A 25,307-nucleotide genomic window follows, 5' to 3' on the forward strand; every position below is an offset into this window, starting at 1 on the left:
TACAGTCAGGGCTCTCCAAAGACTTGGAAATCAAGGAGACGAGATTGTTTCTGAGAGTTAAGCCATGAACTTTAACACACTGCGGGGAAGGAATTGAGCCCTGGAAGCATCAGCTTAAGTGATTATGTAAAAAACGGACTAACATGTTTTTTCCAATCAAATGACCTGGGCCTCTCTCTTTAAGCTTTGTTTGTTCGCTCACCAGAGCAGCTCCATCCCACCAAGTCACCCTGTGTGGGGCTGGTTGGGGCTGGAGTTGCATCTCTGAGCCCCATGCTTATAGAACCTACAGTCTGGGAAGGAACTCGAAGCTATGTCTTGCTGTAGAAATGTGCTAGAGCTGTTCCCAAGATGATGATGTTAACATGTTCAAGGAGAGACCACATTCAGGGCAGTTGTTAGAAACAGGCAAGCACGGAGAGCATTCGGGCAATATATATTTGGCACCGTCCAGGTGTGTTAGTCAGCTCGGGCTGCTATAACAAATATAACAGAGTTGGTGGCTTAAACAATAGAAATTTGTTTTTCATAGTTCTGGAGGCTAGAAGTCCAAGATCACGTTGCGAGCATGGTCAGGTTCTGCTGAGGATCCTCTTCCTGGCTGGCAGATGGCCGCCTTCTCACTGTGTCCTCACATGGAGAGTGGAGAGAGACCGCTGGTCTCCTCCTCTTCTTATATGCACCCTATAGGGCTCCACCCTCATGGCCTCATCTAAACATAATTACCTCCCAAAGGCCCCACCTCCAAGTACCATCACGTTAGGAGTTGGGGCTTCAACATGTGTATTTTTGGGAGGACACAAATGTTCAGTGCGCAGTACCAGGGAAGAAGAAATGGTGGTCAGCAGCCTTGGAGCATCCCAGACCACTGACAAAGCTCAATCCACAGTGGGCAGAAGTCACCGAATCACAGCAAACTGAAGGACTTTTTTTTTTGTGTGTATGTGAGGAGGATTGGCCCTGAGCTGACTTCCGTGCCCATCTTCCTCTATTTTGCCGCCACAGCATGGCTTGATAAGTGGTGCATAGATCCATGCCCGAGATTCGAACCTGTGAACCCCAGGCTGCTGAAGTGGAGCGCACGAACTTAACCACTATGCCACTGGGCCGGCCCCTAACGGACTTTTTCTATGATCTATTTGAATTCTCTTAGCATTAATTCACTCCACACTCACCAAGGCAAACTTGAGATTCTGGTTTCCCCTGTAATTCATGTGCAGGAAGAAAACATGTTGACCATGCTGACACTCTGATTCCTGTGCCTGTCCTTGGAAGTCACTTGGGAGGCAGGCATCCTGGTGTCTCTCTCAGGCTCACATGGTTTGTGTGGATGTGAGTCAGGCTCTTGGGGTGGGCACCATCAACAGTGAGTCTCAGGACCTCCCCAGCCCCAGACCAGTGACCTAGTTAAGGTAATTCCCTGTGTGATTGGCCTGGCTCCAGAGATCCTTCTCTCAAATGGAAAGGGAAGTGGAAAGAACATGGGGTTTTGCTTTACAGGCCTGGGTTCAAGTTCGAGCTCTATCATTTCCTGAGTGTAGGGGTTTACAGTCTCATTACAGCACAGTGATTCCACAGACTAAGATACATCTGTGCTCATACCAACTACATGGTCTTAGGAAAACTACTTAACCTCTCTCTGCCTCACTTTCCTTATTCCTAAAATGGGAATTCTGATGATTTGAAATAATATATGTAATATGATTAGGGTGGTAGCCACTTGGTAAGTGGTAGCTATGTTTTTTGTGTGTGAGGAAGATCAGCCCTGAGCTAACATCTGAGGCCAATCCTCCTCTTTTTGCCGAGGAAGATGGGCCCTGGGCTAACATCCGTGCCCATCTTCCTCTGCTTTTTATATGGGACGCCGCCACAGCATGGCTTGACAAGTGGTGCATCAGTGCGCACCTGGGATCTGAACCTGTGAACCTGGGGCCACCAAAGCGGAGCACCATCGGGCCAGGCCAAGTGGTAGCTATTTTTATTATTATAAGACTAACATAAAGTTGATGCCTATTTATACTTTAGGTGTCAGCTTACATGTAACTGCTTTGGAGAAGCACTTGCTTCCCCATCGTATAGGTGTGCACACTTTGTGTACTTTCAGAACCCCTTGGCTTGCTGTTCTTGGAGCTCTCCCATGTACTGGAATTATCCACCTCCCTTACTGAACCATGAGCGACTTGAGGGCAGGGATATGTCTTGTTCACTGTTGTATTCTGGGCCGCGTCCTGTTTTACCCACACTGTGATAGCCAGGATTCTTTGGTTGTAGGTGCAGAAACCCAACTCAAGCAGCCTAAGCACGAAAGGGGCACAGCTTTGGCCCATGAACTAAGCTCTGGAGAGACTCAGTCTTCTGTCTGGTCTTCTGAGCCAGCTGGCCCATTCTTTCAGGCTCCTCCAGATGATGGGAGATGTGGCCCCTGCCCTTCTGGGGGTGCATCCTTATAGCTTGAGATTCAAGGGGAAAGAGAGAGCTATTCCTCACTTTCTGGTTCAGAAAACTCCAGGTTTGAATTCTGAGTAGCCCTGCCTGGGTCATGCATGGGTCGTGGGCCTGTCATGGAGGTTAGGAGGTTGTGCTACTCTGATTAGCCGACACTAGAGTCTTGGGCCCACGTTGGAGTGGGTGGGTGTGGGGCAGGGAACGGGCATCAGCAGCCCCACAAGAGTCATGTGGAAGAGATGGGTGCAGAAGGGCTGGTTGCACCACAGAAAAACACAACTGATGACCGCTCTGGTAAGTGCTCAGATGTTGTTAGCTAAATGTCTACATTCAGATATGAAAAGGCTACAAGGAAGTTTCACACGCTCCAGAAGTCAAAGTCCAGACTCATTGTCCTGCGGGATAGACTTTGTGCTAATGGTAGGTTTTGAAGGATAGGTAGGAATTTGGAAGGGCAGGAAGAGGGGTAGAGCGCTCTGGGCTGAGATACAGTGGAGTCGAGGTGTTGAGTGGAGAGTTGTGTGTGGGATGCGAGGGAGGGAGGGATGCGAGATGTTCCAGGAATAAGAGTCCTTTTGGGCTGAGCTCTGGGTATATGTAGGGTGGTGTATTAGTTTCCTGGAGCTGCGGTAACTAAGTACTACAAACTGAGTGGCTTACAACAGCAGAAATTTATTCTCTCATGGTTCTGGAGGCTAGAAGTTAAAAATCAAGGTGTTGGCAGAGCTACACTCCCTCTGAAGCTCTAGGGGAAGTTCCTTCTTGCCTTTTCCAGTTTCTGGTAGCCCCAGGCATTCCTTAGCTCGTGGCTGCATAATCCAATCCTTGCCTCCTTCATCACATGGCTGTCTTTCGTCTGTGTGTCTCTGTGTCTTCATAATGGTGTTCTCTTCGCTGTGTCTCTCCCATCTTCTTATAAGGACACCAGTCATATTGGGTTAAGGTCCCGCCCTACTCCAGTACGACCTCATCTTAGCTGATTACATCTGAAATGACTATTTCTAAATAAGGTCACATTCCGAAGTATGGGGTTAGGACTTCAACATATCTTTTTGGGGGACACAGTTCAACCCATAATAGGCAGCAATGGCTAAGAAGGCTGCCGGTGAAGGTTGAGCCAGAGCATGGCAGGTTAGATGACCAAGCAGAAGGAAGTCACCGAAGCCCTGGGGTCAAGGGATGGTATGACCCATCACTGTGCTAGCATGGGCTGCAGAGTGTGAGCCTGGCATCTCGGAAGGTTGCTGAAGTGATTCAGGTGAGGGACAACAGCCATATTGATGCTGGGTGGTATCATTTGGAATGGGAGGAGCTGAAAGAGGCAGGGAGTGGTAGAGAGACTCAAAGGTGGTGCCTCAGCTTCTAGCCAGGTTGACCGGGACAGGGGTAGACACAGGCTCTTGGAGGGAAGATGCAAGTTGAGGCCAAGGTGACCTATGACATATTTATAGCAATGAATATGATGCTTGCATAGTACCAACAGCAGCCAAGTGCCATTCACCTCTGGAATTCCATCCATTCATGCCCTGTTCACTGCCCCCCATCATACCTGGAATGTTCTCTTTCTCCCATTTAGCTAGTGATGATAGTAATCTCATTGACTACCATGAATTAAAAAAACCCTGCTCTGTACCTGGAGCTCTGCGAAGTGCTTTATGTACGTCATACCATTGGATCCTCAGATCACCTGGGGAGGTAGATATGGTTTTGCCCATTTTGCAGATGAAGATACTGAGACTCAGATTAAGTTACCCGCCTAGTCTCACACTAGAGCGGGTTGGGGCCTCATTTGAACCGAGGCTGGTTTGTTCACTCTTTGACCCTTCCTACCACTCTGCCTCCCAAAGCACTATCTTTATATTTCTCTGATGGGGTCCACCTTATTTTGTCTTATTTTCCACATACGTCTTGACACTTCTGCTAAAGTGTAAGCTTCCTGATGGAAAGGGCTGTGGCTTCTTCCCTGTGGCTCCCCTGGCAGCTCTGCTGTGGTTGGTTGCACTAAACCCAGCAGCCCACAGGTGAAGGGTTTGAGTTGGCAGCTGATGTGTGTGTGTATCTGTTGGGAGGCAGAAAGATGAGTGAGGGAGGAATGTCCAATGGTGTCTCAATGTCTATATAACCAGGTGCTGGAGAGATGGAGTCTTGGTGCCCACAGAGAATCTGGTTGAACAAGCCAGCATCGGTGCAAGCTACAGCTGTCCCACCAGATGGGAAGAACAGTAGTCTCACCAGTAGAGTGCAGGACCCCAGCTGCCGACAGTGGAGAAACAGCCTTCTGGAGGTCTGGAACCAGATCCCAGGGGCAGTGGTGGGAGTAGGCAGACACACCCATGCTCTCTTGGAACTCTATGCTAGATAAGGGAGCTGAACAGCAAGCAAGGAGACAAATCCGTGACCAAGATGAGGTCAGAGATGATAAGGGCTAAGGAAAAAACAGAACAGTGATGTGCCAGACGGAGAGTGGTTGGATCAGGAAAGGCCTTCCTGGGGAAGTGAAATGAGAGCTGAGATGACAGAAAGGGCCAGCCATGTGGAGACCAGAACAGAGCGTTCCAGCCAGAGGGGACATAAAAAAGGGCCCGAGGAAGGAACGAGCTTGGGGTGTTCTAGGAAGAACAACTCTGGACAGTGTGGCTGGAGGGAAGAGCTGGGGGAAAGCTGGGGGAGAAGATGTCAGACGGGGTCCAGATCACCTGGGGTGGTGAGTTCCCACCTTTGCCGTGTGATGTCCCACATGGAAACTAATGATATTTGTGCCCCTTTCCAAGAAACTCCGCTGAGACTGCTGGTGGCTGGAGGTGGGCAGCTTGGGGCTCCAACCAGGACGCCTGATGCCCTGCCCCAAGGGCTCTCTCCATATTGTGCTCTGGGGGGATAGCTTTCCCTGGAATTGTGCAGGGCACAGACAGAGCTGGTGTAAGACAGCGCTGGAGCCTCCAATTGCCCAGGGCCCCCTCTGGCTACGGGGAACCCCATTTCAGAAAACCTATGCCCCATTTGGCCCTCTCTGTGTGCTCCAGGTCCCGGGCTGGGAAGCTCTGATGGGAGGCCTGTAGACCATGATAATAACTTTGGATTTATTTGGATAATAATGAGAACGCATTAGAGAGTTTCCAGCCGGGAATTAATATTAGCTGATAAACAGTTTTTAAGATCACTTTGGCTGCCCCATGGAAAATGGGAGGAGGAGGAATTGGGAGCAGGAATTATAAATGGGGAACAGGGCTGCCACATACAGGTGGGCAGATTGTGCACTGCTCAACTCCAAGCCATGGTGTGAATGGTGGTTTCATGCTCTGCTGTCGCCATCTTGAAATGCTTGGTAATTTTTGAACAAGGACCTCTGCATTTTCATTTTGCCCTGGGCCCTGCAAATTGTGCAGCTGTTCCTGCTGTGGTGGATAAAGAGATGACGCCAACAAGCTTGGGTCAGCCCATACAGAACTACAAATTCAAACCAGAATGAATCCGGGGGCAATAGATGCTCATGACTTCATGTATGTAAAGTGCTTGGAGAAGATCCTGGATTATAGAAATGCTTTATAAGCATTAGCTGTGACAGTAATAAGAATTATTTTAAGGAAATTTAGGAGTGTGAGCTAAGAGGGTCCTTGTGCTTCAGTCTCAGGAGGAAGAGAACAGACAAGACTGAGTAGAAATGAATGTTTGTCTTGGAAGCAAAAGTGTGCGCACCGAGGTGGGACTTGGTTTGGAATTCTTAGGGTAGCATCTGCCAGCTCCTTGCAGCACCCAGGGCTTCGGATGTCCCCCCATGAGTTTGACACCCTACTGCCCCAGTATGTCTGGCAGGTGGCGATGCTTTGAGGGAAGCCTGTGCCTGGGAAAGTGCCCCAGGCACCCAGCGATTGAGAGAAGGAAGGATGCCAGTGCTTCTTCCAGCCCCGGGGACTGAGGGTCAGGACGAAGTGCTAGCAGGGGTTTAAGCCAGAGCTGGGAGTCCCAGAGCCCCCTGAGGCCAGGAGCGAGGCCTCCCCCAGCAGCTGTGAACCCAACAGTGCGTGCTGGAGCACTCACCTTCCTGCCCTCCTTCTGTCAGATGGAGGCATCGCACAGCCTGCTTTTAAGAGTGTGGCTTCAGAGCCAGGCCAGCGTGTCCAGGTCGGCAGCACTGGGATCTCCCAGTGTGATGTCACTGCTCCCTGATGATGTCCCTCCTTTACCATTTGTCACCTTGGAAAATGGTGTCAGGGAATTAACCCATCTTCTGGGACCAAGGCCCAGGTCTCTTGAGCAAGACTTGTTAATGTTGTGCAAAAGCAAGCAGGACGGTGGCGGCACCCACGCAGCACACACTGGGTGGCGCCCGTTCTGTGCTGGTCAGAGGACTTAATGGGGAACCAGATGTTGCCTAGTGAGAGGGACAGATGTTGCTCTGGTTGTGTATTGCTGAGTAACAAACTCCCCCAAGGTTAGTAGCTAAAAGAACAACCATTTTATTATGTCTCACGGTTTTGTGGGTCAGGAATTCAGGCATTTCTTGCTTGGGCAATTCTTCCTTTCCACGTCCTGTTGACTAGGGTCACTCCATGGAATTCAGCAAGCAGACGGGTGGGCTGGGAGGTCCGCAGTGGCCTCACTCCCATGGCTGGCATCGGGATGCGGAGGGCCTCAGGTGGGGTCATTGGCTGGAGCACCTACAGGAGGCTCTCCTGCATGACGATCTTGGGGTCGTCTGACTTCTTGTACGGCAGCTCACAGAGTAGTTCAAGCGAGGAGCTGGAAGCTGCCAGTCTTGTAAGGCCTGAGCCCAGAAACTGGCACGGTGTCACTTCCACATTATTCTAGTGATCAAAGCAGTCGCAGAGTCAAGGGGAGGGGACTCAGACCCCACCTCTCAATGGGAGGCACGTCATGGAAATTATGGCCATCTTTAAGCTGCCCTGAACATGAACACAAAGAATTATAGTTCCGTGTTGTAAAGAATATGCCAAAGCCTATGTAATTACATAGAGAAGAGGGGGCCCTGATTCTGTGTAGGCATTGGTGTGTGTGGGGGTGCAGATACGTTGGAGGAGGGAGAGACAGGGAAGATGACATAGAGCGGGTAACATCTGAACATTTGAGCTAAGTCTTGAGACAGCTGGGGCTTGTCAATCAAGATAAGGTAGGACAGTAGGAGGTTCCCAGTGGTGGGAACAGCATGTGCAAAGGCACAGTGCTGTGGGAGTGATATGGTGTGTTGGGAGCATGGGGTGAGGAGAGGTAGGGAGGCAGATGAGCCCAGAGAAGCAGGCAGAGAGAGATCATGTTTTTCAATAAGGGATCAGCGTGATCAGATTTGCATTGTAGAAAGGCCTTTGCATTAGCATGGAGGATGGGGTGGGGTGGCAGGAAGACCAACCTCTTGTAGTAATGTGGGCTCTCACTCCTCAGGGCCTCTATTGAGGCAGTGACAATGGGCGGCAGAGAGTGGGGACAGATCTGGGAGCTGTTTAGGAGGCAGAAGCGATAGAACGTGGTGACCAGTTTGACGGGAGGAGTGAAGAATCCAGGCAGGCCTTGGGGTTCTCTGCTGGAATGGTGGGGCGCTGGTGGTGCTGCTCACCGAGGTGGCTGATGGGAGCGAGTTTGGGAGGTGAGATAATGAGCTCAGCCCTGGATTCTTCGTGAAGGTGCTAGGTGGGGATGCCCAGGAGGGCTGAGGCGTGAAAGTGTGGAGCTCGGTGGGGAGTCTGAGCCAGGAATCTGGAATTGGGAATTGTTAGCTTTCAGACATGGGTGGAGGGGGAGGGACTGTTTGCGACTTCCCAGAGGGTGTGTGAGGACTGGGAGGGTGTGTGGACTGGGGAGGGGGTCCCGGGGACCTCCGATATCTTAGAGGTGGACAAAGGAAGACTGAGCCCACAATGGAGGTAGAAAAGGAGCCTTCAGGGGGCAGAAGGAGGATGAAGACAGGTCTCCTGGAGGGCAAAGGAAGATTTCTGAAAGGAGAGAGCTCTCTGAGTGACCACCACCCTGAATGGGCGGGTTCTGTGGAGTGGAGGCTCGGGAGCCAGCTGGCGTGGGCCGATGGAGATGAGGAACCTGGAGATGAGGAAGCTCAGTGGAGACTCTTCTTTCCAGAAGCGTGAATTCCTGCAGTCATGGCAATGCTTGCTCAAGACAGCTCAAGGCTGTTGAGTGCGGGCTCCTGATCTCCCAGACCAGGCATTCCAAAGTTGCTGGATCATATGGTAATTAGTCTGTAAGATTTTAAAACAGTTTTTCCTGATGATCTCTAGGATTGAGTCTAATCTTAAAAAAAAAAAAAGGAAAGAAATAAGAAAAAAGAGGAATCCACTGTGTCGCTTTGCAGACCTCATTGCCCTCCAGGGCCATCCCCAAGATCATGGTGAAGGGCAGGGGCTCTGGGCCCTGTTCGCTGTCTCCAAGGGGTGTGAGAGCATTAGAGACTCCTAGGACTTTAGTTTGCAGGCGGTTCTGGTGGCCAGAGAGAGGCTGCATAGGTGACGTGCAGCTGGACGCCCTTTCAAACATCGTGTTTCATCCCCCTCTGCCCAGAGTTGCTTGCACAGAGAAACGGATTTGCATGCGTTTCCCCAATTTCCTGTTCCGGGCTGGCCTCTGTGAGGGCACAGACAACAAGGACGTGTCCCCCGACTGGTCTCAGCCCTTGAACAAGCACTGCCCTGGCCAGGCCCAGTTCAGAGCTGCTGTCAGTGGGCTCTGGGAGCCGCCGCTGTCCTGGTCTGGGGTTATGGCTGAGACCTGAGGCTGTAACCTAGTAGGTGGCGACCAGCCTGGGATGTGATGGTGGCGGGCTCTGCAGTGGTGGCGAGGGAGTGTTTAAATGCACACTGCCCTCTGCAACCTTCTCCCCTTTCTTTCACACTGGATCCCTGATGTCACATCTCTTCATGACACTCCACACCATGAGACTTGCAACTTCCACGTTAGCATGTTATCTTTAAAACCATTGAAAAGAGGCCGCTTTTGGTGAATGTGCTCAAGGAAACCGCTGCTCCCGATCCCTCCTTCCTCACGCTTCCCAGTACTGGTTATTTTGGGGTTTGGTTACGTTTTCAAATGAAGTGGCTGGGAGGAAAGACTCCTCTTCCCCCTCCCCTCCCCCTCCATGTCCCCTCCCCTCTGCTCCACACTCTATTTATAGAGCCCTGTTTTAGGAGCTGGAGATCAGTAGTGAACAGCGCAGGCCAGCCTTCCTCTCACAGAGCTTGCGTTCTAGTGGAGGGAGGAAGACCCGGAACGAAGGAACACAAAAATAAATCAGGTAATTCCAGGTTGGGATCCATGCTACCAAGTACGTACCCAGGGTGCCTGATTAGAGGAGGACGGAGGGGGCCTCCCTCGGGGGGGACCTGAGGGATGAGGAAGGCCCATGTAAATATCCGGGGGAGCTTGCCAAGCAGAGGGCTGACCAGCGTGGAGGCCTAGTTGGGAAGGAACTTGGCATGGGTGCAGAACTGAAAGAGGACCCGAGTGCCCGAGGCTGGATGGAAGGAGGGAAGGAGAGGCCCAAAAGGTGGGCTGTGGGGGAGCGTGGTTTCAGAGTGCTCAGGGCAATCATTTTAGGGTGTTAAGCAGTGGTCAGAGGAACACTTTAGAGCCCCCCGGCTGCTGTGGGAGGACAGATAATATGGGGAAAGTAGAGGCATGGTGACCATTCTCCCTGGCTAACTCTGTGGCTGTGGGCCAGTCCCTTATCCTCCCGCCTCGGGTTTCCCTCTGCCCAGGGTGGCGGCTGAGGTTGCCCGCCGGGCGCCCGGGCAGCCTGGACACATACGGTTTTGAGATGCCTTGCTCTATGTTAAGCCACCCCACCTCCCCTCCAGCATGGCCCCTGGCCACCCACCCTGTCACTACCCTGCTCATTCTAGACTCTAGACCGACATCCTTCTTAATCTTTTTAATATTAGAAATCTCAACCATAAAGGAAAATGAAAAAACTAGTCAAATAAATACTGGTATATTCAACCATTAACATTTTGTCATTTTTATATTTGCTCTATCTAGAAATGTTTTTTTTTCTGAATCATTTGAAGGGTGCAGACATCATGATCTTTTATTATAAATACTACAGTATGCATCTCTTAAGAATGAAAATATTCTTAATGTAATAAAATACATTCTTTTTTTTTTTAAACGTTTTCTTTCTTTCTTTATTTTCCCCCAAAGCCCCAGTAGATAGTTGTATGTCATAGCTGCACATCCTTCTAGTTGCTGTATGTGGGATGCGGCCCCAGCATGGCCGGAGAAGCGGTGCGTCGGTGCGCGCCCGGGATCCGAACCGGGGCCACCAGCAGCGGAGTGTGCGCACTTAACCGCTAAGCCACGGGGCTGGCCCTAAAATACATTCTTAATACAATAAAAATATATTCTTTTTTTTTTTTCTTTTAGTGAGGAAGATCACCCCTGAGCTAACATCTGCCAATCCTCCTCTTTTTGCTGAGGGAAGACTGGCCCTGGGCTAACATCCATGCCCATCTTCCTCTACTTTATATGGGACGCCACCACGGCATGGCTTGACAAGTGGTGCGTCGGTGTGCGCCTGGGATCCGAACCAGCAAACCCTGGGCTGCCGCAGCAGAGCGCGTGCACTTAACCGCTTGTGCCACTGGGCCGGCCCCTCAATAAAAATATATTCTTAATGTAATAAAAAATGTGGTATATACTATATACCATGGAATATTATTCAGCCATAAAAAAGAATGAAATCTTGCCATTTGTGACACCGTGGATGGACCTTGAGGGCACTATGCTAAGTGAAATAAGTCAGACAGAGAAAGACAAATACTATATGATGTCACTTATATGTGGAATCTGAAAAACCAAACTCATAGCAACAGAGAATAGATTTGTGGTTGCCAAAGATGGTAGGTGGTAGGGGAGGGGGTGGGAAAAATGGATGAAGGTTGTCAAAAGGTACAAACTTCCAGTTATAAGATGAATAAGTTCTGGGGATATAATGTTCAACATGGTGACTATAGTTAAGAATATTGTACTGTGTATTTGAAAGTTGCTAAGAGCGTAGATCTTAAAAGTTCTCATCTTAAAAAAAAAATTTGTAATTATGTGAGGCGATGGATGTTTGTTAACTAAACTTATTGTGGTGATCATTTCCCAACACATACAAATATCAAATCATTATATTGTACACCTTAAACATATACAATGTTATATGTCGATTATATCTCAATAAAACTGGAAGAAAAAAAGAATAAAAACCTTCTTCCATATAGCCATAATCAAGAAAATGAACAATAATCCCTTACTATCACCTTATATCCAGTCCGTATTAAATTTCCCTAGTTAGCCCCCAAATGTGTTGTTAGCTTGTTTGAACTAGGATCCAATCAAGGATCATGCATTACATTTGGTTATGTCTCTTTAGTCTCCTTCAATGTAGAATATTCTCCCTCCATCCCATTTTCCCCTCGGATACTGACTTTTTGAAGAGCCAGACCAGTTGTCTTGTAGAATGTCTGGATACTGGTTTGTTAAGTTATTTCCTTGTGGTGTCATTTAATTTGTTCTTCTATTGGCTATATTTCTTGTAACCTGGAAATTAGGTCCAGAGGTCTGATTAGATTCAGGTTAAACGTTTTTAGCAAGAAGCCTTGATGTTATGAACTTCATATTGCATCCCACCAGGAGACACACAAGGTCAGGTAGTCCCATTATTAGTGACATTAAGTTTAATCATGTTCCTTGAGGGTAGGAAAATTATGAGACTCCCTCTTATATTTCTCCATAGTGTGTGAAAAAGGGCAGAACATACGGTAATGTGTAATAGACACAGTCAATTCTTGTTATTGGCAGGAATTATGTTCTACAAGTCACTGTGAACACTGAATTAGGGAATACAGAGCCATTGCTTCTAGGGGAAATACAGGGTTAGGTTCCTGTGAGCCTCTGGTCACATCATTTTTGTCAACTGACCAGTACAGAACCTTGTTTTATATGTGTTTCTGTTAAAAGACATTTTCTTTAATATATATTTTTGATTCATTAATATTGAACTCACAGCCAACAGCCCTGTAACTCATTCCCGAATGAAGCTTATCTAAGGCCTGTATTTCTCTGTAAGGCACCTCAGAGCCTCCTTGAGCTTAGGAACCTTAGCCAGCCCTTCAGCACTATGCTTGGGGGCCATTTTAAACAGTGAAGTCACCAACAGAAAGAACAAAAAATGCAAAAACTGTGGCACTAAATAGACTGAAAAGGAGGACTTGCTTACAGTATGAGAGTTGAAACAAGAAGGTCGCCTTGTTTGACTTCAGCTGGGAATGTGCACGTCGGGCGACTCATCGCTCTGCCCGAGTCCCTGAATGACCACTTAAGAGCTACAAGGATTGATTTGGGGGGTACAAATAAATTTTAGTGAGTAAGTGAATTTGAAATATGGAATCTTCAGATAAAGAGGATTGACTAAATGTGTTGGGTTAAAGCAGTTTGAATTAGCTGTGTGACCTTAGATTAGTGGCATTCCCTCTTACCTTACCTGTCCTGAGGCTGGGTGACCTTTGAGATTTTTCCCAGCACTGGAATCCCTGGCACTGGGTTGGAATTGGGTTTTCTTTTGGTTTGGCTTCCCATGGTTGGAAGGATCCTGATCACTTTCCTTTCGGTGCAGGTTTGTGGATTTCCACGCAGCCGCCTCCACCTGCTCGCCCTCCCGGGCCTCCCTGCTCACCGGGCGGCTGGGCCTCCGCCATGGAGTCACCCACAACTTTGCAGTCACCTCTGTGGGCGGCCTTCCACTCAACGAGACCACCTTCGCCGAGGTGCTGCAGCAGGCTGGCTATGTCACTGCAATGATAGGTAACCCCGGAGCCCCACAGCCTGGACCCCCATCTCCCACTACATCTACTGTGGTGGCTGCTTCGTGTTTGCATAGCCTCAGTGAGCTGCCATCTCTTCTGCTCTTGTCTGCTTTTTCGTTTGTTTCTCGCTGTATGAGTTAGGAGTACTTTCAGCTATAGGTAATTGAAAAGACCTAACGATGGACTAAACCATATATGGAGATATTTTCCTCCCATTATAACAAGCTTAGAGGTAAGTGATTGCTTTCATTGGCTTAGCTGCTCAAAGAAATCATTTCTGTCTTTCGGCTCTGCTAACCTTACTGTGTTGGCTTCTGTTCTCTTGCTTATTGCTTCTCCGTTACAATATAGCAGCTTTAGTACTATTCACTAAAATTTGGCTCAAGGAAGGAAAAAGAGAGGGGAAGCAGTGCCAACCTTATTTGTTCACTTTTACCAGGAAAGCAAATCTTTTTTCAGACACTTCACCTCCCCCCAGCAGAAATGCACTTAAATCTTATTGGTGGAGCTGGGTCACATGGCCACCCCTTGCTGCAAGGAAGGCTGGGAAACTGGGATCAGAGTTATGATTGACTTGAACTTGGGCGTGGGTCCCTGACCCCCTGAACAAAACCGAAGTTCTATTAGTAGGATGAGTGGGGACATGGGTAACCAGTAGCGTCTGCCACAGTCCAGCAGCTTCCTTTCCTTTTAAACTTTTGCAGGCACCTCTTACTCTGCATTTATTTTGTGCCGGGCACTTGGCTGAGTTTATTTGCATCGGGGTACGGTGATGCCTTCTGAGATTACAATTGCCCCCATTGTCTAGGTGAGAAAATAGTTTCAGACAGGCAAAGAGACTTGTTCAATGTTGCCTAGCCTGGGGCGGGTGGAGGCTGGATCTGGACAGGCTCTTATTCTTTCTTCACCTCTGGTCTCCCCTCCAGAGGCCAAGACAACCCAGTGTCCCAGCAGCACCCTCAAGCTGTGTGTGCTTGTTATTCTGCCTCTCCAAGAGCTGGGTCCAGTGAGATTCCTGCCTCCCTCCACCATTCGTGAAGTGGCAAGGGAGGGTGTGCCGACAAACTGGATGGCAGCCAGCAAGGGTTCCTGTGGGGGTGTTATTGGTGCCTGGAGCACCCGTGTTAACCTGTGGGAGGCTGGTGTTTCTGATGTTGCCCCGCCTCCTCCTCTGGGTCAAGGATCCCGACATACTTTTACAGCAGGTCAAACCGAAGTGTGGCGTTCATTGTCCCAGGAGGGCAAGCCCCAGTCGGTGTGAGGAGGTACCAGTTAAGGTCCAACCTTTCTCTCCTTTTCAATCCCTTTCTCTCCATACCCAGAGGTATTCATACCCAGAGGTATTCATTATTGTGACGCTCCCACTGTAGGCTGGGTGCTTTACTAGCCCCGTTACATACTTTCGTGTAAAGCTCACAGCCAGCTAAGGTTTGGTCCCTGGGCTCTCTGACTCTAAATCTTCCTGCTGCAACACAGGGCCGGGTTCTTCCTGAACTGGATTTCATCTCGCCTGCCCCTCCCTCTTCATGCCTTAAACTCCAAGGAAGCAACTGATTACAGATGAACCATTCAGCTGCTCCCCTCTCCCCTCACCACTCGTTACACCTATTGCGTGTCCGGGAGAGGATATTTACGCCTCCACTTGTTGAGATTGTGAATTTCCTATAAGCATGCTTATAGGAAAAATTAAAAGCCTGCCTCAGGAATATAAAGTCCATTTACACCCCTCACACTTTGCTGCCCATCTTGGTCCATGTTAATGTGTTTCTACCTAGTTGTGTGCATACCACTTGGTCCTCCTTTTTCCCTTTCCTATTATTTTATATTTGCATGTAGTGTAATTTTACATATTTATTATAATTTTTATAATTTTAAAATTGTAATATAGTTTTATATTTCCATGTAATGCTTCATCCAAGCATTCCTCGTAATCCATTTCCCTCAACTTTTTTTTTTTTAAGATTTTATTTATTTATTTATTTTCCCCCCAAAGCCCCAGTAGATAGTTGTATGTCATAGTTGCACATCCTTCTAGTTGCTGTATGTGGGACACGGCCTCAGCATGGCCGGAGAAGTGGTGCGTCAGTGCGCACCCGGGATCCGAACCCGGGCCGCCAGCAGTGGAGCTTGCACACTTAACCGCTAAGCCACGGGGCCGGCCCTCCCTCAACTTTTTATTATATTTTTTTCAAACCTCTAGAACAGTTGCAAGAGGGAATCATAGACACTATATCCCCTTCACCTGTATTCACTGAGTGTTCATTTCTACTACATGCATTCATCTTGAAAAGAGAGTTTGGAAAGTATTTTATTGAGGCCACATAAAATAATTTACTTAGTCATACTCCTGGGGTTGTCCGTGGATTTCTCTCCTTTGTGTTGTTTAATGCTGCCACTGTTCAGACCTTTGTACCACATTCTTTTCTTTGCCCCTTTGCCTTGTGGGTGATTTCCCTGGGGTCTTGACTCTTCAGAGCGGAATTAGCAGGTCAGAGAGCTCCAGCATTGGCAGAGCTCTCGCCACCCGTCGCCCAATTATTCCCTTGAACCAAATGCATTTACAGAGCGAGGAGCAGCAGGTGTCTGAGTTTCCTCATTTGCTGGCCTGGTGGGGGTCTCCGCACTTGAACTGCAGCGGGGAGGCGGTCTCTTGCTCAGGCTCTGCAGGCTGCTGATGTTGACCAGAGAGGAAGATGAGGAAGCCAGGCGGGAAGCAGGCATCTCCGAGACTGTCTGGGGCCTGCACCTGCACCCTGGGCCACCCAGCGCAGGAGGACAGAGTGGAGGGTGCCTTGGATTATGTGGGGTTGCTGTGGGCACTGAACCCTCTTTGAGGGGCGAAAGGTCAGCCTGCTGGCTTCTCTGGGCTCCCAGTAAAGACTTGTTTTCCCCTTTCGCTGCGAGCTTTCCTGTGTGGTTCCTGAGTCATCCTTGCTTGCTGTCTCCCTCTGGACTCCCTCTCAGTCCCTGAGAGCAAGGCTCGCCTTGCACACGGCATTGCCGCCTCTCTTTGCTTGTCCTCCGTAAAGGGCAAGGCTGATGGAGGACTGAGTATGTGATCAGCTGCCCAGAGGGGCTGGGAGCCCCCACAGGGATTCCTCTGAAAGTCTCTCTCTTGCTTTCCTACAGGCAAATGGCATCTTGGGCACCACGGCTCTTATCACCCCAACTTCCGTGGTAAGAATCCTTTGGGGGATTTGTTACTGGGGAAACAGAAAAGAAAGATCTCTGTGTAAAAGGACTCCATGAATGTTTAAGCCACCCTGTCCCTGGGGGCATCCCTCCTAAGTTAGGACATCTTCGTTCACAGGGTCACTTAGGTGTAATTGGGGTGCCCGGGGCTCTTTCTGACTTCACATCCCTCTCGCCTGGCACCTTACCTGCCACCCCCCTTCCTTGATGCCTGTCTGCCTGCTGGCTCCCCCATCGTGAGCCCATCGGTTTTCTCCCTGACCCAGTTCTTCATGTCTCAGGGAACATTTGGCCCCCATGAGGTCCAGACATGTCTAGTGTAATAAGAAGTAAAAATTGTCTGATGGGTTCACTGAAGCAGGGAACCCGGCCATGAACTCAAACAGGAGCTGCTCCTTCTTGGCTTCTTCCTGCAGCCGTTCACTGCCTCAGAGTTCTGACTCTCTGGCCTTGGGGAATAGGCCATGATTAAGCTGCCGGAACCAATTCTCTGAAAATCAATTGGCTGATTGATGAGTTGTCTGAATGTCCGATTCACCGAATTATCAATGGTTGTTCAAAGCTGTGGTTTGTGCCACTGGTCTCCCTCCCCTGTCTGCCTCTTCCATTTCATATGGGAATCCGTGGCCTTTCTCTTAAAAGCAGTTTATCGTTATCTCAACTTCCGTGGCTTCTCCCCATCCCTGCTCTGTGTATGCTTCCCTCCCACTCCTGCCATTATAAGCAAATGGGTGACCTTTTCCTAAAAGGTGGTTCTCTGACTATTTTGCAGACTTCTCCTCTCCACTGCCCCAATATCGCCCTGTATCTCTGTGGAAAAGGGCTTCAGTTCTCTGTTCTAGACCTAGGGGAAGGTTTTTGCATTTGGAGAATGACTTTCAGACAATTGGCCTGGACTCAGCCTTCAGCCCCTGGCTCCCACTAGCAGCCTTGTCAGCTGACATCCTCTCCAACTCCTGCCTCCCTGTGGTGCTACTTCCTCCCCCTCTCCTCTCTTGTGCCCATTTCCCAGTTGGGCTTCCATGGCATCTTTCGCGTGTGCTTTTTAAAAAATGTCAGACGGAGGAAGTGAAGACCTGGCTTTTCCACTAACTAAAAATTACTCCAGAACTTTCTTTTCCTCCCTGGTCTTCAGTTTTCTCACGACAGTGAGGGGGTTGGACTAGATCAGTGTGTCAACAACTTGAGAGCATATTCCTAGAGTCCTGTGGTAGGGGGGATCTTGAGACTGGGTACTGCACAGCAGGAAGTGGCGCCATTTTGGATTCATCATGTCTGCCATGGGAGTGGGAAGAGAGTAGGAAGTGGGAAGAGAGAGCACCTCGCATACGTTTGCTGTCCCTGGACCAGACAGTCTCTAAAAGCCTTGCGGCTTGGACACTCTGAGGTTTCATGATTCCTGTCTCCAGGTTCACTCCTATTCCCTCCTACCTCTTATACCTCCTCCTGGTGCACTCACCTGGTTCTCCATCAGCCTCATGGCTTCCCCTCCACACCCTTCCTAGATCATCTCTTATAGCTTAACCTATATATCTTATCTCCGCTTCAGATGGGAAGTCTCTCGAGGGCAGAATTTATTCTTTCATCCCTTAAAGTGTCATGCATGTAGTAAATTTTCACCCAATATTTACTGAATGTGTCCATAATTGCACTGGGGATGGTAGTTGTTCATTAATTCTCTCTACTTCCTCCCACTTCTGGGTTAACTCTAATCACAAGATTGCAAATCTAGTCTTACAGCCAGAACCCAGTGAAGTGTTTTCTTTGCATACTACAAAGGGATATTAATCAAATCCTCTTTTAATTACATACTCCATAGCACTGCAGTATTAAATCATGGAAAATTAAATTTTTGTCCTGGGTGTAAGAATGCAGGCTCACAGAGCAGCAGCCAAGTGGGGGTGCTAACCATTGCTTCTCTTCTAGGTTTTGATTACTACTTTGGAATCCCATACAGTCACGATATGGGCTGCACGGATACCCCCGGCTACAACCACCCTCCTTGTCCGGCATGTCCACGGGGTGATAGACCACTCAGGTAATCCTATCCAAGGCATTGGCTATGGGCTCCAGAGCCAGGTGAAGTCCTAAGAGCGTGGCCCATCAGGAGTAAATGAGACAGGCTGACAAGGGACAGTTAGGACAGCAAAAAAGATAGAGTGTGCATTCAGTGCAAACTTAAATGCATCATTTGCACAGAGTGCAAGAAAACTTTTACCAAAGGTGAGTTCTACAAAACTCTTCTATTGGACTTTTCCAGGTTCCTTGGACTGTTTAGCTCAGCTGGGGAGAGCCTGGTGCTGCCAAGGTCTCACACAGGTGGGGCCTCCCTCCTCCTCTGCCTGCTAGCTCTCCTGCTGGACCACTTACCTGGCCCAGACACTGGACATCAGGAGGGATGGAGAGAGAGAGAAAGTCCACAGCGCTCCTTGCAAGTGTCACCCCCTGCCCTGACACATAAGCCCTCATTCCGGCCTTGAAATGCAGTGTAGGCACTAAACAGGATGTTTTAAAAACATATTCAATGAAATGGGAAAACGCTCACAATATAATAGTAAGTGACAAAAGCCGGAAGCAAATCATCAGAAGTGTGACCTTAACTACCTCTGTATCTATACCTTTATAGTCCTATTGAGAGGGACTCAAAGGGAATATGCCAGAACGGTAACAATGGTTCATTCACTCTGGTTGTGGGACTAAAGGGTTGTCATTTTTTTCTTTCCCATTGTATTTTCCAAATATTCTGTAATGAGGATGCAATACATTTATTATCAGAAAAAGGTAGCAAACCTTATTCAGGATACAAAGCAACACAAACCAGATGCTTTGCTTGTTCAGACTGTGCACTGTGGTTATTTATAAGGTTACAGGTGGCTGAGCCGCTTAGGGAAGTGTCTCAGCTGGCTCATTAATAACAGTTGTTAATATAACGATGGCCGTTTATTGAGAAATTGTTACATTCTAGGCACTGTATGTACTTCCCTGCAATTTACACGCCCACTGTGTGAGGCTGGTCTTTACTCTGATTTTACTGGTCGTCACGGAGCTGTAAAGTAGGGATGGAGACTTCAACCTGGGTCTCTCTGTGTCCAGAGCCCATGTCCTCTGCATCCTTGCTACTCAAAGTGTGGTTGCTGGACCAGCAGCGTGGGGATCATCTGGGCGCTTGTTAGAAATGCAGAAGTTCAGATGCCACCTCGAGGTCTGCGTTTTAATAAGATGCTCAGATGATTCATGTGCATGTTGCAGTGTGAGAAGTGAGGCTGTAGAACATCTCGCTGCCCTCCTTACCAAGTGGGGCCTGGAGGTCACACCTGTGGTCACACCTAGCCATATCATGGTATGACATGTGTTGGCCAGCCCCTTTTCAATCCATGTTAAGGGCCGGCCCCATGGCGTAGTGGTTAAGTTCAGTGCATTCTGCTTCGGCAGCTCGGGTTCGCAGGTTCAGATCCTGGGTGCAGACCTACACCACTCGTCAGCCACACTGTGGCAGCGACCCACATATAAAGTAGAGGAAGACTGGCACAGATGTTAGCTCAGGGCTAATCTTCCTCAGCAAAAGAACAAATAAATAAATAAATCCATGTTAAGTCAAATAGAAAAAAAAGGTTGGCTTTGGGGGGAATCAGAGAGAATGTAAATGATGGTGGAGTTGCAACGAGATCATAAAAAGCTGAAAACTTTGACACAAATGATGAGATTAGCACTGTGATGTCCAGCACAGAGATAACTCTTTTTCATCTTTTAGGAAATTGTGGTCCTTGGTGATGATCTACCCCAATCTGACCTTGTCTCTTAGCTTCCGTTCTGAGTATGTGTGCATGTAGGGGGACGGGGAGTTTTCATGTCTTCCCAAGTCCTTCCCTGCACCATGAGGACAGTTCCTCTACTTGAGAGGCCTTCAGTGACCCCCCTTCTCTCTGCATTGTTCTCAGCTTCTCTCCTGGTTCTCTGCGGCAACCAGGACAGAGGGCTCGAGTTTTTATTGAGTTCCTAGTATGCTGAGCAGTGTGCAAAGCACTGACCATTTGTTATCTCGTTTAGTCCTCCCAATACCGTGTAAGGGGCACGGGCACCCCACACTTCAGACAAGCAAAGTCAAGCTCTCAGAACTTCAGTAATTTGCCCAAGATCACGGCCAGAGTCATTCCTCAGCCACACTGATGGGGCATTCATGTGTCAGATTCATTTCAATCTGCAAGACCAAGGGCTGAGTTTGATTTTTCCAGGAGATAGAATTGGTTTGACCCTCACCTTTTCCAACTGCTAAAGTTTCTCCAAACTCTCCAAATATGGTTTGAAATTTTAAAATTGTTCCTGGCCTTCTGTCCTATTGTCAGACATCGTGTCACATGAAGTCCCAATTGTTGACTTAGGAAAATACCAAGAGTTGCACCCCATAGACAGAAGTCGTCGTCAGTGGGGTCAGTGGAAAAAACCAGGGATGGGGCTACTGACTGGCTGTGCAACTCTGCTTGAGTAATTTCGTTTGTTTAGACTTTAGTTTTTCTCCCAGCAAAATGGGAGTAATAATGTCCCTAGTTCACAAAAGTCTTTGTGACCTTTACAGAGTGGCTGGGCTTGTCCAAGGAGCGTAAACACCTACTCAAAGGGAATGGAAGGAGGTATTATATTGGTTTTACACTTGGAGGAAATGGCAGACTGGACAAATCATTTGGGGCCAGGCTCTTCAGTGTTTTGTTTCTGTGTGCATCGCTGCATTAAAGCATTTAGTTCTACTCCATAACTACTTAGGTCGTGGAAATGAATACTCTACCCTCTGTGGTTTCCAAACAGGAACCTTGAGAGGGACTGTTACAATGATGTGGCCCTTCCTCTGTATGAAAACCTCAACATCGTGGAGCAGCCCGTGAACCTGAGCAGCCTTGCACAGAAGTATGCCGAGAAAGCTACCCAGTTCATCCAGCATGCAAGGTAAGGAATCCCCTGGCCCCCAAGAATTGGTCCCCCTGCTCCCACCCCCCCATGCCCTCTGGCCTCAGCACTCCTCAGAGCCATGGTGGAGTTCCATTGCCCAACAAAGATGGATGCGTGTGTGTCTTCTGTAAATGAAACTGGAAAACAGTCCACCTGGAATCTCCAGGCCACCGTTAGAAGTTCCTCAGGTGTGTTCCCCGAGTTGCTGAGGCTTACCCATATCTCTGCTCAGATAATGCTCTACTGTCATTGTCATTTTGTCCTCTCCTACTAGAGTATAAGCTCCTTAAGGGAGGGGCCGACAACTGTATTCTGGGCACTCAAGGCATTTGCTGAATTCATTAGTTGGCAGGGTGTATTCATTTCTTATCGCTGCTGTAACAAACTTACCACCAACTTATTGGCTAAAACAACAGCAATTTATTCTCCTATAGATCTGGAGGCCAGACTTCTGACATGAGCCTTATGAGGCTAAAATCAAGGTATCTGCAGGGCTGTTTCCTTCTGGAGGCTCCAGGGAAGAACCATTTCTTGCCTCTTCTAGCTTCTGGTGGCTGCTGGCATTCCTTGGCTTATGGCTGCATCATTCTAATCTCTACTTCTGTTATCGCTGTGCCTTCTCCTCTTCTGTAGTCAAATCTCCCACTGCCTCTCTCTTATAAGGACATTTATGATTACATTTAAGGTCTACCAGGAGAATCCAAGATAATCTCCATATCTCAAGATCCTTAACTTAATTGCATCTGCAAAGTTGCTTTTGCCATTAAGGTAATGCTCACAGATTCCAGGGATTAGACCCTGGATATCTTTGGGGACTATTATTCAGTGTAACCCCCAGGAGTTACAAATTCTAGCATCTACAGGGCTCAGGTAGGTAGCCTTAAAGAGGGAAGCAGACTGAGAGTAAGGCATTAGGGAGTGGTGGGGCCTCTGGTGAACTTGAAAGCAGATGCCCCATCTAAGGGGGCAGCTTCTACCTAGCTCCCACTTCTTTGTGGGAATGGGAGTCTGGATTGTCAACTCTTTCCGTTTCACAAGAGAGGCAGAAGACCTAGTCCTTGTGTGAAATTTCCTGATCTTTAAATATTAGAAAGTACTAATTAAAAATAACAAAAAGCAAAAAACAGAACCAAGCTGCAGCGTGTCTCTCCCAAGCTGTCTATGTGCGAGGGCTGCTGGTTTGCAACCTTGGTCAGGACAGGGCAGAGAGTGGATACTGTGAAACAACAGACAACTCGCAAATGATGCGCACTCACCTTGGGTGCACGTGCACACACAATCACCCCTCCCCTACCACCTGAGGCCTCATCCTGACCCTTCACAACGGCCCTTGTGCTGTCCTCTAATGAGCTCATGTGTGCTCATCTCATCTCTCTCCCAAGATTGCCAACTCCTCAAGGGCAGTGGAACAGTTTCCAGTAGGTCCTTTGGTGTCTCCACAGCCTGAGCCTAACTGGGTAAGAAAAATGTGCTGTGTGCCTGTCGACTTGTGCAGAATTAAAAATGCACTCCACCTCTGGATGACCGATCACATCAGCTCCCTGAATGTGCAAGAATCCCCCCAACCCCTTGCTCAACCGCATTGGACTTTTCTAGAGAGGCTCTGAAGTGGGGATGGTGCTGCTCATCTACCAGTTAATTAATTAGTTAAAAGACAAACAAATCAATGAACAATAGGAAAAAGGTGAAGAGTTTGCTAATTGATTGATTAATGATTAAGTGAACAGTGACACGAACCCTGGAAAATAATCCTCAGGCGTGCTCTTTCTTTGGGATCTGACTTGCAGATTCATCTCGGATTTTCGAAGCGTCAGCAGAAAAGGCCGCCAGACCTGCACTTCTTCCTCCTCTTGGCCCCTGCCCCCAGGGCGAGTCCCGCCCCCTACCTGGACCTGTTTGTTAGAAATGAGTGTGGTTTCCTGCTTCTCCTTGGCAAGAGGCCCCCCTTAGGACTTCTTTGAAAGTTTTCACTTGGGTCTTTACTTGACTTTTGACCCTTAACCTAGCAGCGATGCTGAAAGCTAATCCTTCATTTGGGTTTTTTAGGCAGTAGGCAAAGCTCCGAATTGGCAAAAAAGGAGAGAGCAGATGGCCTGGGATCCTGGGTCACAGCTGGCCAGCCCTCTGCTCCCTCCAGGGTCTGGGACTGCTCATTGAAGCTAAATAGAGGGTATAAGGTTTGACAGGGATGAGTGTATTGGGCATAGGTGTGAGCAGTAGCTTAGGGGATTTGAAATCAGAGTATGTGGCCAATATTCCAGGGCATTCGTCATTCAGAATCAGGTCCTAGAGATGCACAGATGACAAACAAGCCCCCGCCTTCCTGGGCTGGAGCCTAGGATCCGCATCAAGGTCTCACTTCTGTCTTCTACTTGACTCAACAGCTCCCCCTGCATTGCTCTCCCCTGAGAGTTGCCCCTCCTCATCTCCCTCACCCAGCTCCCACCTAACACCCACCAACCTGCCACCTGCATCTGGGCTCCAGGTTCAGTTCCAAGACTATCCTCACCCCTATCCCCTTCTTTCTTCTTTCTCCTATTTGAATGTTCGAGTGAATAACGGGTGAGAACATGAATGAACTAATGGATAGTTAGGCAATGGGACCGAATGTCTTCTCCCTGTGCTGTTCTGCTTGCCTTGAATGGCCACCACGCACAGCCCACCTGTAGCCTCTCGTCCTTCAGCCTGGCTGTCTCAGGGATCTCTCCATTCCCTTCTCACCCCAAACCCTGTTTGGTTCCCGTGTCGTACTCTTCCACACCATCCTGCATGTATTTCTCCTCCGTCACCCCTGTTCACCTTGTAAATAATTATCTGATTAATATTTTGGTTGCGTTTTTCTCTCTCCTGTTTCCATTTGGATGTTGAGCTCCAAGAAGGTGGCAATCACATCTATCGTGTTCATCGCTCGATTCCCCAGTGTCTGAGGCCTAGTTAGAGCTTAATAAATATTCATTGACTGAGTGACTAATGAGTGAATTACTTTATCTAGCCCCAAAGACGTGCCCGTGTTGTGCTGGGGATACAAACGTGAATTAGATCTGTCCTCGCTTTTGAGTGGCTCCCAGGCTAGTGGGGAAACAAATGTAAAAATCTGGCTCAATGAGCTTGTATGATCCATACCGATCAGTCCTATAAGGAAGGGGGGAAAGGGAAGGGAGGTTGTCCATGACCTGGGAGCAGAGGAGGAGTGTGGTGGCTTTTGAGTTGGATCTTAAGAATTGATTAAATGTTTTGAGTCAGGACACTAGGTGAGGTGTTTGAGAAGCTGGCATAGAGGAGCCAGGGAGGAAGGAATGCAAAGCTGGAAGGGACCCAGGCTGGAATGGCCTCATATACTGGATGCGGGGTTTGGACTGACCCCGCAGGCTGCGTGGAGCCCCAGTGGGTTTCTAAACAGGGAACTGTCAGGTCAAGTCTGAGTTTGAGATGGTTGTCTGTAACACCAAGGCCCAGAGGGATGGTGAAATGTGGGGGCAAGTGGCTATTGCAGTGGTCCATTCTAGAGTGACCCCTTGTCCGTTCAACCCCAGGGGTCCACCGGGAGGGCCAAGAGGGCCGGGAGCTGGGAACCAGCTAGGCAGGTGGCCACTCCTCCCTGCTAGAGGGAAGCCCTGCCTTTACCTGCAGGCCTGGCTCCCTCTGGGCAGGCGCCCACTGGGGACTTTCGTAAGAGGAGGGTGCCCCTCACCTGCCATTTTCCATTTCAGATCAGGTGATTTTCTCCGGATGTGGCTATCCCCAGGTCTTCATCTTGAGCACATCTCCATGCTCTGCCCCATCTTCTCTCTCCTGGAATGTCTTCTCCAGCATCTTACGTGTTTCTTTGTCTCTGCTCATCACTCCTCTCATTTGGCCATACAGATAATACGTGTTCCCTTTAGAAATCTCTGAAAATAGGGATAAGCAAACAAAGAAAAT

General features: G+C 48.7%; 1 protein-coding gene across 1 annotated transcript in view; it reads left to right on the top strand.

The window, feature by feature from the left end:
- Nucleotides 1-25,307, top strand: part of ARSG (arylsulfatase G) — a 109,171-nt gene that overhangs the window by 48,816 nt on the left and 35,048 nt on the right. The window contains exons 3-6 of the mRNA XM_058561433.1: nucleotides 13,064-13,251; nucleotides 16,383-16,430; nucleotides 18,372-18,483; nucleotides 21,246-21,383. Of these exons, the coding sequence (XP_058417416.1) occupies nucleotides 13,064-13,251; nucleotides 16,383-16,430; nucleotides 18,372-18,483; nucleotides 21,246-21,383 (486 nt within the window). The remainder of the gene's footprint in view (nucleotides 1-13,063; nucleotides 13,252-16,382; nucleotides 16,431-18,371; nucleotides 18,484-21,245; nucleotides 21,384-25,307) is intronic.

The sequence above is a fragment of the Diceros bicornis genome, chromosome 18 (assembly GCF_020826845.1).
Source record: "Diceros bicornis minor isolate mBicDic1 chromosome 18, mDicBic1.mat.cur, whole genome shotgun sequence".
In the NCBI taxonomy this organism is placed as follows: Eukaryota; Metazoa; Chordata; class Mammalia; order Perissodactyla; family Rhinocerotidae; genus Diceros; species Diceros bicornis.